The 14532-nt window shown below is 42.5% G+C and overlaps 1 protein-coding gene across 1 annotated transcript; it reads left to right on the top strand.

Annotated features, from left to right (window-relative positions):
- Positions 1–4620: 4620 nt before the first annotated feature.
- rab4a (RAB4a, member RAS oncogene family) lies at positions 4621–13437 on the top strand. Its single transcript, XM_066697240.1, has 8 exons — positions 4621–4774; positions 5795–5875; positions 6544–6658; positions 7060–7122; positions 7627–7781; positions 8785–8880; positions 9470–9615; positions 11212–13437. Exons 1-7 carry the CDS (start codon positions 4759–4761, stop codon positions 9583–9585), a joined length of 642 nt encoding a protein of 213 aa, XP_066553337.1. The 5' UTR covers positions 4621–4758; the 3' UTR covers positions 9586–9615; positions 11212–13437.
- Positions 13438–14532: the final 1095 nt, after the last annotated feature.

The raw sequence follows: 14532 nt of genomic DNA, 5'->3' as shown, positions 1-14532 counted from the left end.
AGCATTTTGTTATTTGTATTAAATCGTTTTAAGCTCACGTCCAGGGATGGCAACGTGAATATGAATCACTTCAGAAGTGCACTTGTCAGATTTTGCACATTAGGCAGTATACGATACACAAACCAGTTCAAACCCACAGAACTGAAGGAAACACGCCAACAAATAAATAATAAATAAATAAATAAATAAAGGACTGTTGCATTTGCTTTGATATCAATGTGTCAGGGGTGTTTTCTGCCAAGCAAGTTCCCCAAAGCGATCTGTCTAAATCATTGAACATTTCTTAATGAGTAAACATGGTTCATTGCTCTATGAAATCATTTGTTTACTTGCCTTTGTTTATCCGTTCTAGCAAAAATGAAGAATAGCTCTATTTTGTCCTGATTCGTTTAGTTGCTTCAGTTTATATACAGGGACTTGCCATGTTACCATGACCACCCATAATGCAGATATTTTCCAGTTTTCCCACACTACTTCCACACATGTATTAGTATTAACTTTATGTGTCACTTGGTGGATCAGGCCCTACACGGTACACAAGGTCAAGCAAATTCTGATAGCTGTGTTCCTGCTCCTTTGATTGGTTGGTAGATTGGTTGACTGGTTGGTTGGCTGGTTGGCTGGTTGGCTGGTTGGGTGGATGGCTGGATGGCTGGTTGGTTGGTGTATGTCCCCCAACTTGTGTTATCTTCATGTAAAGGCTTCTAACTTAAATATAGCAGGGGTCATGGGGAAGATTTTGACTTTCTAGAACAGCCCAAATGGTACACAACTGAGTCTCAAAAAAACCTAAATGTTTCCCAGATTTCCAAGCATCCTCCCAGCATTAGTTCTTATTATTGGCAACGTTAATGTGATCTTATAATCAGTCTCATGCTGAAATCATTACCTTGCTCCCTGCTTTTTTTCTTTCACACATTTTTCAGTTTTGCCTTTTCAGCCACCTCTTATGAACATACAGCGTGTTCAAACCAATGCTCCTCTGGGAGAATGTGCACCCACCCAGGTCTCTGTGAAAAGCAATCCCCGCTAGTCTGCTTCAGATTAGCAAAACCACTTTCAGCTCTTCCCCAATTCTGACAGTTTATAGTGCTGATTAGTGTATAAAACCATGTGTGTTTCACAGGCATATTTAAGGCCTAAACTCTGGATTACAAGGCTATATCCAAAAGCCACAAGCACTAAACCTTTAAGAAAGCCAATCTGTACTTTTGAATGCAGTGACATTTCAGGCCCTATCTGGAGGCAGATGCCATACCAATGTATATAACACGCACATGTAACATGAGACCTGATTTAGCCTCTCTTTGGATCCCCAGATGTTATATAATAATTTGTAGAATTATCTCCCGCTCTCTGAGGAGAGCTGCTGGGATTAATTTAATCTATTAAAAAAAAAAAAACAGAACTGTAATAAAATGACAAAAGAATGATTCATGGATGAAAATGGAAACTGGAGACTTTGTTGATGCAGCAGGTCCAGATATCAGCTATATGCTTGTCCGGTCATAATCAAGACAACTTGCCAACGTAGACGTTACATCATCCGTGGAGCCGTCCCTCCTCCGTGACTCTGGAGTAGCGTTCCCAATTCTTCTGTTATCAACCCCCCCACCTCCGAATGATTCTGGAAATTAATTCTATTGTGCAACATTTGAGTCTTCTGTCAGGAACACTTCCTTAAAAATGACCTTTTTCTCCCAGGGCTTCGAATGCCAGTGGTCCCCCAAGTTGGATATGAACTTTAGAAACCTAGCACTTACCAAACCACTTGCAAGACTGTTTATTTACACTAGCAAAAAATAAAACAGCCTGCTCAAAACACTCCTCACTTGTCCCTTAGTAAGAGTACATATTACCATTGTGCACCACCATTGCACCATGCTAAACAGACCGAGTGAAACTAGTTTTTGCTGCCATCTTGTAATATAGAATGTCACATTGTTGCCCACTGGTTGCACAGTAAGTGTAACATGACAACAAACTGCAAACGAGGACACTAGCGCTTTGTTTTCAAGATTTACAAAATCAATAGGCAAATTAAGGCCACAGGTCATGTTTATTTGTGGTCAACTCTCGGCTCGGAAATGTAGTCTCCTGAATGTGATGACAGGGCAGTACAACTTATATATTTATGCCTATTACTTCCTGTAGTCAAATTTCCACCTTCATAGGACCTTAGGGAAAGTACAGATCACACACGTGACTGTCGGAACATGATTACACGCTGGGTACAAAAAAAGAGTGTTCAGATGAAAAGCATGGTTAAAGTCCAGGCATGTCGGTACATGTTTACCAGTGGGCGGGGCCTTGCTCCATCACAAAGTCAATAGGGTGACACTTTAGCACTATTCTTCCAAATTGTACAATTGTATATCTGAGCTTTACACAAAGTGGTTATAGAGTGCCATTCAGTGCCTTCTACTGCTCCTTCTTCTACACTGCAAAGAAGTCAAAGAAGAAATCTGGGAGACAAATGTGTTGTACTGCGGCTCCTACACCTAAAATACAAAAACCTGCAGCTGGCATAGTTTTAAGCTGCCCGATATGAATAATTTTATAGGTGTGAAAGCAAGCAAAAATAGCAAAGAAACCTCACTTAGCTGCACTTACAGTATGCAGTCTGTATGTGAAAAGTCAAAACAATTGGTCCTGCTTACAATCTGGCAAACTTCCTGCACTCACCACAGCTGCAACCGCAAACCTAAGCCCTAACCTGAGCAACTCCTCTCTGCAACACCCTCAAACACGACTGGTCCGATGGTGTCGACCTGTGTGGTCATTTTGTGTAGTCGGCCTGCCCCCCTTGTGCTTGTGCCTCAAGTTTGAAAACCCTCTCCCTGCCGTTACATAATATGCCTTCTTTATTGTATTAGAGTGCCTCTAATACAAACAATGAAATCACATATGGACAACTGCCAGCAGTTTAAGGAGGGAATTACAGTTAAAGCTGAAACTGTTTACTTTATAAAAGGGCTCAATGAGGCCAAGGGGCAACCAAAACAAATATATTGTATTCATTTTAATATTTATGAGGAAAAAAGGTTCTTATTTGCTACATTGTACAGTGCACTCCATGATGTCTTTATTAGTTAATGTAGTCAGTCATCACACTGTTTTTATTAGTGGTAAAGGAGTGTAGGTTCATTTTCCAGAGTTTTTTGTTCATTAACTTGGGTTTCCACCAGCCTGGACATCTATGACAAAATGTTGCCCCCTAGTGACCATTTCTGTATGCCATGGGTAAAAGCTCACAAAATCTAGCACTGCAACACAAAGGTTTTATTTTTATTTGTAATATATGCATCATGGGTTTCACCTATGAATTGTTTACCAATGTCACTGTAGATTTTTTGCCAGAGGGATATACAGGTGGTAAGTGACTATGTGTATATCTGCCTCCCTAAATTGGGCATGATAAAGACTTATGTTAGGGTTTACTGTCAAGAGTTATCCAGCTTCCTGATAATGGTGTATTTTGGGACATTAAGCAAATCATTTTCATGTTTAATGCACTTTAATTTAACTTAAATGTGTAATGTCTACAAAGACTGTGCTTACAGTGACTCTTCACGGATAGATTTGACATGATTCAAGTTACATTTCTGATATCATTTACAGAGTATATCTTGCATTTATAGCACATTCATCAAACACGATCCTTAAAAGTCCACCCAGAGCAGAGGAGATAGTCTGAATGAAGCACAGAAGAGCAATACTCTTTAGGAGGTCATATGAGAAAGTTATTCTGCACCAGACATTAATTTATTTAGCAGCTCTACCAGCTCTGGGGAGAAAGTGATTAAAAGGTGGAACTTTAATTGGGCAAGCAGCGGGAATGTGGAAATTTGCCAAGACACCAGAGGTACTCTCCATCTCTTATGTGCAGTGCCATGGGATCTATAAAGCCGCAAGAACCTCCTTTTAACATCTTCCCCAGAAGGCTGGATCTCATACGGTGCAATCTCACCGGGGGGCATTGCCGTGGGATTTCTGTCCCTACAGGTCCACCAAAAACTAGACTTCTCCCCCTTGTTCTCCCACCCACGCCTGTGATAATGGTCTCACTTAGAAGCAGATCCAGCAAAATCAGGCCCAAAGGTGCAATAGCTGCTGAGTATCATCATTGTATTAATATGGATATAGAGCTGGGCAAGGCCCTGTACGTATAAACTGTACTGTTGTTGCTGAAGGAGTGAAATCTCACTCTCTCTCTCTGATGGCACTTTCTCTAGTGTGGCCACAACCCCCCTCCTCCCAACACACACACAAGCAGACGAATAAACTCACCACAGCCTCTCTCTCTGCTGGGTGCACCTGAACTGATTGTCAGGGGACTGTTACATATTGAGTCTCCGGGTCGAAGCGAAAAACACGTTGTGCGAAATATATACATCTGTCTGTACTTTTTTGCTTTGTATATTTTCAAAGCCAAAGCAGTGTTTCAATGGAGAGCAAAATAAATGCATTTCTACTGCGCGCTTATACACATATACACATGTAACTGGCATGTAAATATTTTCCTTTCATGGCTTGTCGCACCCCCAGTGACCAAGTCCTCCAACTCCAGCGGCCCGTTTCCGCGCAGGCGCCGCGGCTCTTATTTTGAAGCGACCTCCACAGGAAGTGCATGGAAAGAGGCAGCAACTGTTGCGGGATTCACGGCGCTCCTGGGGGATTTTTTTTCCTCTCTATTTTTCTGCTGCTGTGTTCCGGGCTACAATAAAAACAAGAGCAGCTCTGCCATCACAGACAGCCATGTCAGAGACGTACGGTATGCAGGGTTGGGCGGTGTTTCCAGTAACGCCGATTCACGTTGTTGACATTGTACATGCGTGGGAATGAGAGGGGTTGGGGGTTGCTACATTTAAAGGTCTTAGATCTGGCTTTGGGTGGGGGGTTGCAGAGTAACACCACAGTAAATAAACGGGCCTGTGAGGAGCAAATCCCAAGCATCCGACAGCTGAGGTCATTGCATAGCGGTATAGGCAGTGATTTTGCTGTGCATGCATTGAAATGGGGTAAAAGGGCACGTTTTGGGCAGGGTGTTGTTGGTCATTATTCGCAGGTGCATCCCTAATGGGTTACAACGTAAATAAATGACAGCGATCACGTAGGAAGATGTGCATACAGGTTCACTGAAACATTAATTCGTTATTAAGGTAATTGCTAGGATTAGAGAGCACCGGGCATGGTTGGTGGTGATGGGTATAATGTCTCCCAGCTGACAGCTGTTTTTAGTTGGGTCTAACTTCCTCCTGGTAGGTTATTTATATATTAATTTAAACACACCAGGGATATTGGAATAAACTAATCCCAACAGGGATAAATAAGCACATATTATTACTGCTTAAGACTACACTAAGGTGCAGCCGTTCACAGAAGCCAAGGGCAAGGTGGCAAATGTGGGTACCCTTAGTTGTTTGGCATCACAGCTATACATACTTGATATTGATAGCTTTCCATAGAGGAGAACTGGCCGGAGATCGAAATGGGAAAAGCTGCAGTGCATATCTCATTCTAGATGCTGACAGGTATGGTCCCCTAATTGGATGGATGTGGTTGTTGGCATCTGTTGGCACCCAGTGAAGAATGTGTGGATGTGTGTTTGGAGGCCATCCCAAAGATGCCCGTCCCTGGCAGGTGCTCCACACATCTGTTCAAATTGGCTGGCTCTCCGAGTAGGACCCAGGAGCTCACACGAACCTTGACCCCTTTCCAGCGAGTCTTTATAGCCAGGCGACCTGATCACGCAGCAGCTCTTGATGTGTTTTTTTTTTTTTTGTGCGCGCAGATTTCCTATTCAAGTTTTTGGTCATTGGGAATGCAGGCACGGGGAAGTCATGTCTCCTTCACCAGTTCATCGAGAAGAAATGTAAGTACATCTACATAAAATGTTTTTAAATGAAAAGCTTTAATGGGCATCATCATGACTACGTTGTTTTTATACACCGTAGGAACTGGGCGACTGTGTAGAGTGTGAGAAATGCAGATGGAGAGGGGATTCTGTTGGGTGCCTCTGGCCATTTGGGTTTCTCCATCATGGTTTATTGATCTAGTCGTCTCATCACACTCTGTTTTAAAGTCTCTGTCACCCATGACCATTGTAATGGCACGCCTTTATTCTCCATCCTAAATGGCTCCTCAACTCTTCCCAGCGTCCAATTAGGAGGTTGTGGCGCAGAAGGAACGGGATAAACAAATAATTAATTTAAAAAACTTAGCAGTGCAGATGGTTGGCAACTATGAAATCAACAGTGCAGGCCAAATGCAGGGATATCATAGACATTGTCTGAGAGGATTGAGGGAATTACCCGATCGCTCAAGTGTGCTTTTTGCTTTGTTTGGTAATGCCTTGATGGTGTTGGTTGTGAACCAGTTGTGCATGAGAGTAGCCCTGTATAGAAAAGCATAATATAATTTTTGCATAGGATGCTTTCTTTTGATTTCTTCGGTCATACGCTGTCCACATTTTTGAATATGCACTTTGATGTTTAAATGCTCTCTCTGCTGTTCTAAGCTCTCCCCTTTCTCTTTGTCCAGTCAAAGAGGACTCCAACCACACCATAGGAGTGGAGTTTGGCTCGAAGATTATAAATGTGGTGAATAAATTTGTCAAGCTTCAGATCTGGGACACGGCAGGTCAAGAACGATTCAGGTGTGCTTCTGAAAATGTCCAGGTTTCCCAAATACATACAGCTGCTTTAGCTGTTCTCTGTGCACTGCTGGTGAAATACAGCCAATGAATAATTACTTTTTTCAAACGCCATGGTTTCCATCTATTTCCATATTTCTATCTTTACAATTTTATAGATTTTTTTACATTATACTGCTACACTTTATAATTATTGTTAGTATATTGCTTTTAAATGTCTCTGGCTCCTGTAAAAGCAATCCTCTGAATAACCCTTGCTCTGTAAACACTGGAGGTAGTGGGAATCCCACATCAAACATCGATTGGCTTTTGTAGGTCAGTATCACAGTGCGCCGGCAGCATTGCGTGGCTGCGGTTGATTGGGTTAGCGGTTTCCATGACACCTCCGTATTTTCTACCGGCAGGTCGGTGACTCGTAGCTATTACAGAGGGGCGGCCGGGGCTCTCCTGGTATATGACATCACCAGGTAAGAAACTCCCTACCCTCAGACACTCCCGGCAAAGCTGCTAATACAGTCACAAAACCGAGCAATCTGTCATGGAATGGAATGTTAGGACTCATTCTAGAATGTCTTTAAGCCTCCAAAGCACTAAAAGAACCGAATACTACAACACAACCTTAATAGTATAGGTAATAGGATCTGTGTGCGTTTCTAAAAGGGACAATACATACAAATACCATTAAGATACTACGCTAGAGAAGGTCATGCTCCTTTGGCTTCCTGTAGCTTATTGATCCCCCAGTTTCATTGAATTACCCTCGAAAACCATCATCAGTTATACGGGTTGTCAGATGTTTCCATCCACGCTCAGCTATTATCGTCGAGAAATAGTTTTCAGCAATTGAATCAGGTTTTTAAACATTTTCCCACCTTACAGTTGCTCCTTCACTCTGTTAACCCTTAATTGAATTCTAGACTTGATTAATTGACCGCCTATACCCAGCCGCGCCGTTTGTGTTTCACGTGCAGCCGAGAAACCTACAACGCTCTGACCAACTGGCTGACGGACGCCAGGATGCTCGCGAGTCAGAACATCGTCATCATCCTGTGCGGCAATAAAAAGGACCTGGACGCGGACAGGGAAGTGACCTTTCTGGAGGCTTCGAGGTTTGCACAAGAAAACGGTGAGTGTGGCAAGCGGTGCACAGGTCAGTAAAGTGGTCTGCTGCTCTCGCCTGTGACTGGAAATCCTCAGCTGCTAAATTTAGACCTCAAAGTCAGCATTTGGTGCAGTGAAGGGAAAGCCCGGGAGGACTGAAACTCAGAAGACCCGGTGGACTCTCGGATGCATAGAGAAACAAATGGTGGAAGTTAGTGGGTGTGGGATGTAAAGTTCAGTCTGGAGAAGTTTTACATCTTCGTTTCACTTCACGTTGAAGTGTATTAATAAATTCGAGCTCTGCCAGAACAACAAAACCAAAGAACAAACCAGGATTGTCAGGACTGAATTCCTGCTATTTTCTGTAATTTTTGTCTTTTTTTTAAGCATAAGCCAATTACTTCTCCCCCGAAAGACTGCAGAAATGGCTTTGTCATTTACTTCAGCTGGAACACGTCTGAAATCTCTTTTAACATCTAATACTAATAGAAATGATTTGAAGGTTGCTCAGGGATATATTTAGTTTTTATATGCCAGACTGAGACAGCAGTGTTTGACTTTAATTCGAGACTGCAGGGGCCAGACAATACAAACAAATCATATCAGCATAATGGCTTATATTACTGCTATACCTCAGCACAAATCCAATAACCGTTGCTCTTAGAGTTATAACAGTATAACTGGGTAAACAACACACTTAGCTCCTAACTAAAAACTAAATATTCTCCAAAATAATCAATAAAGCACAACATAAAACAGGAAGTGTTGCTTGTGGCTAAACTATATCTGAGAGTTTTAAAAACATACAAAAGGCTGCATAGAAAGTGACTTTGCTCAGTGATCAGTTCAAATTAAGAGCCTGTTTAAGGCTAGTAAGAGGAATAAACTTATCAGATTTCTGCAACCTGCTTTCCTGAAGACTTACAGCCACCACACCACTAGAGGGCATTGCAGGTCAATATGTGGCCACCCTCGATTACTGAATTATTTTTAGTTTTTTTTCTGTTTGTGCGGCTTTGCGTTTGTAGAGCTGATGTTCCTGGAGACGAGCGCGCTGACGGGAGAGAACGTGGAGGAGGCGTTCATGCAGTGTGCCAGAAAAATCCTGAACAAGATTGAATCAGGTATGGGGCTTCTCTCCACAGCTTTACTTAAACCATCACACCTTTTTTTGTTTGGTTTGTTTTAATTATGAAACCCCATAGCGTTTTTAAAAATGTGCCGGTTCCGTTTCTGGGCTGCCTCATCTTCCAGCTTTTGTGGGTGTCCTCACTCAGAGGGTAAAGGTCAAATATGATACATTCCAGTTATCCTTGATTGATTAAGGCCAGTTGTTTATTAATTAATTGACGATTCTTTGTTTTTTTTTTAGTTTTTTTTTCTTTTAGTGGCCACTGAAGTTCGAAGCATACAAATTATAATGGGGGGAAAAAACTATGAGGTTATACATTACTGTTTAAGTAGGGAAATTTGATCAGATTTTTCTGGTGATTTAAAGGTTTTTATTAATTAATTAATTCTTCATTACCTGATAAAGTTCACTGGACCAGTGGCCATTTTGTTCTTCATTATCATTTCTTTATAAACAGTATAAATGTCAGAAAAAAACATCTATATAAACACATATGATAGTCTTCCGAGTATTTTTATGCATCTCTGTAACATGAGCCGAGGTGAGCGTAGGGAACTGAGGTCGACTACCGTGTGTCGCAGGAGAACTGGATCCAGAGCGGATGGGATCTGGGATCCAGTACGGAGATGCTGCCCTGAGACAGCTGCGATCCCCGCGCCGAGCACAAGCCCAGAGCACCCAGGAGTGTGGCTGTTAGCGCCTCCACTGCCTCGCGTGGGAGAGCAAGGTGAGAGGGACCCGCCGGGCCCCGGGGCCGCCCACCGCCGCAGCTGTTCTCGAGACAGAGAGAAGGGCCGTATCGGTTTCAAACGAACTACGGGCTGCCTATTCCCGTGGATACCGAGCAGTGCCAGAGCAGCCACTCTAAGGTTTCATCTAATTATATAATCGTTTAGCACTGGACAAATTTCAACTGTATAATATAACACACCCACACACACACAGAAAAGTACAGTGCAAGATGCAGTACCACATCTACCACAAAAAGTGGCGCACTATTTCAGTGTGAGAGATCTGATCTGCTCCTGTGGGTGGTGTCAGATAGTGCAGTGCTGGGATAACAGTTTATAGCTGGCAAGACAGAGAGCACAGGAATTACAGAGCAGTGAGAGCTTCAGAATTTCTAAATTTTAAAATTGCTCATTGCTCAAGAAATCGCAACCCCAGCCTCGGATTACTCTTCGAGTGGGCCGTTTCCAACCAAAATAGGCCGACCTTTCCAAATGTCCTACGAGTCGTCGATGTTATTTCTCTGTTATGACTATTGCTTGATGGCAGTATCTTGTGGAGCTGTGAAAGGATCATTGTATCGCTCCTTTGTGGGCAGGAGGAGGCTCCCAGTTGCACTCTGTATTTGGCGTCTCAAGCCACTTCTCTGTAGTCTATCTTGGACTCTGGCTATTTTTGTGCCCCTCAGCCATGCGCGAGTCAGCTCTTGCAATTCTGGATGCAGATGACACAGCAGTTTTTGGCGAGCCTCTGCTTTTATTGCCATATTAACAGATGACTCCCGCGCGAGAGGGAAAAAAAAAAAAAAAACATGGCCGCCCATTGCCACTGAAATCGGGTGCTGCGACTTTCAAGAACCCCACCCCCCACAAGGCCCAGTACTGCTAATAAATTCAGGGGTCTATATTTAATCCCAATGCTGCTCCCGTCCAGACTTTCTGCTGTTTTTATTTTATTTTAGTACCTTATTTGGAATCTGTGGTAATTGAACCTGCTAGGGACTTAAACTGAAAAGTAGAACACCCAGAGAATTGAAGTTAGTTAATGTAAATTGTGTTGCATGATCCAGGTGCATAATGTACAGTGTGTAGAACAAACTCAAGCTTTCATCTGTTGCTTCCCACACTAACAAAGCACCCGTTTGACCAAAACTCTTCCCTTTAAGGTAGTTTTTAATGGTGCTTTGTAAATTGAAAGGATACACTGCCAGTGTGAATTCTGGTTTAAGAAGGTTTGGTATTTATTTACTCTTTCTTGCATAAACTATCCCCATATAAAGACTAGAAGACTGGTTGTTTATTCATCACCCTATGAGGCTGTTTGAAGGGCTTCTGAAATTCAAGGGCCCATTTCAGACAGGTGGCTGGGATACACAGAACTGCTTAGAGAGAACCGCTTGATTTCTGTTAACACAACTCTGAAGGTCACCAAGTTGAGACCTGACAAAACCTGCTAACTTGCACTAATTAAGCAGGCCTGTGTTCCAGTTCCACAAATCAGGACTTGCATAAGACACCCGCGCGTCTCCCAGGACCCAGGGGTTTTCCTAACGAAGAGAAACAGGAATTCACTGGTCCACATCTCTCCCGGGCAGGTGAGAGGCACGGGGGAAGTTCAGATTGGGCTCACAGGCTGCGAGATTCCCTGAACTTCCTTCCACTACATATCAAGGTGCTGTCAGAGAGACCTGGAGAGTCCCGGCCCCCCAGCCCCACCCTGAGGCACAGTCCGCTCCGGAGAATTTAGTGGAGGAAGTCTCACCTGACCAGACCAGACCAAGACACGGTTACAGACCACCTCTGCCATGTACCTCTCGCTTAAGTATTTTCTTGTATAAAGTATCGATGACACTGTAAATCTCTTAAAAGCATGTTTTATTGCCTGACCTACAGAGTACTAATCATTAGATAAAGGCACTAATGATTCCTCATTTTAACATATCTTATTAACGACTTTGTCCGATTCTCGAGTGAGCTGTCATCATCGGTAGTGTTTATTGCACAAGCTGGCTGTACTGACCTGTTCGTTTATTCCTGTAAGTGATGTTCCCAATGGGTTTTTTGTTTTCGTTCGTTCTTATGACATGCCAGCATCTCTTGCTTTGTTAATTTATGTTCATAAACGTTTTGGTTTGTTTTTTTAAGTAAAAAAAGATATGAAAACACATATTTGTATTTATCTTTTTAGGAATACACCCCATTTGTGATGTCTTACAGATTTCTTGTGCTAATATTTACAGTCAAATTGTATTCCATTCTGCCTGCACCAACAGACCATGTAGTAACTTCTCCCCTGTCAATTATTGCATAACACCCTTTACATATACACAGCTTCAGTAATTTTACGCACTTGATATTCTGCGTTTACGTGGAAAGAGTATCCAGTTTATGCTCTTTGAATCGAGCATGTGCAGCACGCTTCCCACAGCAAACCTGTGAGCGGCGAAAGTGTGTTTGAAGTTCACCTGTACTTCTGTTGAAAGCTGCCTTTCTTCTAGACTAGTATTTAACAATAGACATTCATTTGTATTTTGTCCGATATGGAATTTCATATTATGGAGATATTTCTAGGTCTTAATTCAGTGCGATGTCAATGCAGACCAGATGTTTGTATTTATGTATACGTGCCCCCCCTCCCCCAATCAAGGCATTTTGTAATTTCATAATCTTTTCAAATCCTTAAAGTTTCATCAATCGACAAAAATATTGTACGTCAGATTGTCTCTCCTTTCACAGTTTTCTGGGTTTGTCCTCGTATTCGGCCTGTTCTGTTTACATCGCTCTGAGATGTATTTTCTCCTATATGCCATCCACAGGAGTTTTTGTTTTTCTCTCTTCCATGCCTAATGGTTTATTTAATCTTGGTTTACTTCAGCGGTTCGGTATTGCAATGGAGATTGCTGCTGGGAACCAATGGGAAGCCTGTCCTCCAAATTAAAACAGGACAGAACATGGCATGATACCTCCCAGGCTGCAGCTACAGATACTTTCTGCATCGACTTGCTCTTTACATGGTTTACATATTGACCGATATACACATATTACAAAAAATAAAGTGTGTTGTATATAACTACCCAGCACAGCGCTCCAAACCAGGATTTTTCATTAATAAAATGTCTGAATACAAGTTGCTTTTATAACCTAATTAGAACGGAGTAGTGTTCATGGATGAGACTGTCAGTTAATTGAGTGATTCACCTGAAGATAGCTTTGAATTGCGCTTATGTTGCGCTGGATAAGGGTGTCTGCCAATAAATAATAATAATAATAATAATAATAATAATAATAATAATAATAGCTCAGTGTTGCTTCCTTCAGAATGGAAGCGTCTCTAAAGGGCAGCGTGGGGAGCCTGGTAATCTGTACTGAGGGATTAATGGGTCCTAACAGGATCCCATAGAGTCCACTACTCCAGCAACCAGATATCAGCCTTAACGCTGGTCTAAGGCCAAATCCCTAGTATAGCATTGCAAGAATATACTATTGCATAGTGTTTTTTTCTTTTTTAAACCTTATTCAGGAAGGCATTTTTGGGGGGGACCTTTATATTTGAATGCTTAGGAGTTTAAAAGTCAATTTGTAATTAGCTTATGTTATAAATGCAAATTATGTAGCAAAATAAATTATTAGAATTAGAACAATTCAATGGTTTATTGGTCTAATGTTCAATTGGAAGATGGCTGCTCCACCAAGATGATGGAATGTGAGAAGTTGGAAAAAATCTACCATACATGGACCCACTCAAAAGCCCTATACTTTATTTTGTATTTCAACAAACTCCCTCAGCTCCTGTTTAATAAAAATCATATGTATGTTTTTCACCTCCACTGTCCTTGAATTAATCTAGTACCTATATGATGCATGCTTCTTGTTGTTATGAAAATAATAATCAAAACCTGTTTGTCCGCCACAGACAGGCAGAAAAGGCCTGGGGAGATGGTCAACCATTGATAGGTCAGAGTTTACCCTTGTGTGGCCTCTGTCCCTACACCCCCAACCTTGACCAAGCTTGGACTGACTCAGGACCCAGCTGCTGGAGTGAAAAGATAACACTGCCTGGTGTGTCAGACCTGGGAGTATCTGTAGCCTGCATTTAACAAGGCAAGGGACAGCGCAAGTGCACTTTGCTGACCCTCCATTGATACAAACTTGATTGAGATATGCATTAAACAGACTGTTGTAGCACCACAGCGGCTGAGATCGGTTACCGTCAGCGGGGATGGGGTTCACGCCGAGCAGCACACACACCAAACGAGTCTCATGGCCGTAGTCCTAATCAGCTCCTCTTCCCGATGTCTGCAAAGCTCACCATTGCCCTCCTGCACTTCCCCTCTGGGACAATGGTCGTGCAGCACAGATGTCCGCAGCTCTGCGCGGGTCTGCGTGGCTCCACCAATGGGATCGGTGCGATTCTGCATATCTGTGAACAAGAAAGCGAGCTGTGTGCTGTGAGCTGAGTGCAGGTGTGCTTCACCTGCCTGCGGGGGGTAGTCCATGTGGTGGCGCTGTCAGCCCGGGGGGGGAGGGTCCCTTTCTCTGTCATATACCCACCACATTTATTCATTTACTGTTTAACCACGTTTATGTTTCTAGTCGTTTACATTTCTCACACGTTGATATTTCTATGCAATTTATGTATTTAAGCTGCAATCCCCCCCCGGGCACCCCTTTATATTGTGTAAGCAAGTGTTAAAATAAGGGGGATACCTATTACAACTGTTAGGGTAGTCTGTCATGTTTTGGTTATTCACATTTGTTGGAGAGATTTGATAGGGATTGGCAAATTGAAATCAAGTGGGTGAAGATAGAATAATAGAACTGAAAAGTGGAAGCATTTCATTACACAAAGAGTTGTAGGTGTAGGGAGAGAAAAAAAAAGACAAAGCATGTTGTGAATGCTGACTCACTGAGATCTG

Source organism: Amia ocellicauda, chromosome 23 (assembly GCF_036373705.1).
Source record: "Amia ocellicauda isolate fAmiCal2 chromosome 23, fAmiCal2.hap1, whole genome shotgun sequence".
NCBI lineage: Eukaryota > Metazoa > Chordata > Actinopteri > Amiiformes > Amiidae > Amia > Amia ocellicauda.
Note: the sequence above shows the minus strand (reverse complement) of the source record. Positions and strands in the feature narration are given on the sequence as shown.

Coding starts and splice junctions, on each gene's coding strand:
- rab4a (XM_066697240.1), top strand. Junction 5,876..6,543: donor CCAGTTCATCGAGAAGAAAT/GTAAGTACATCT, acceptor CTCTTTGTCCAG/TCAAAGAGGACTCCAACCAC. Junction 7,123..7,626: donor CTGGTATATGACATCACCAG/GTAAGAAACTCC, acceptor TTTCACGTGCAG/CCGAGAAACCTACAACGCTC.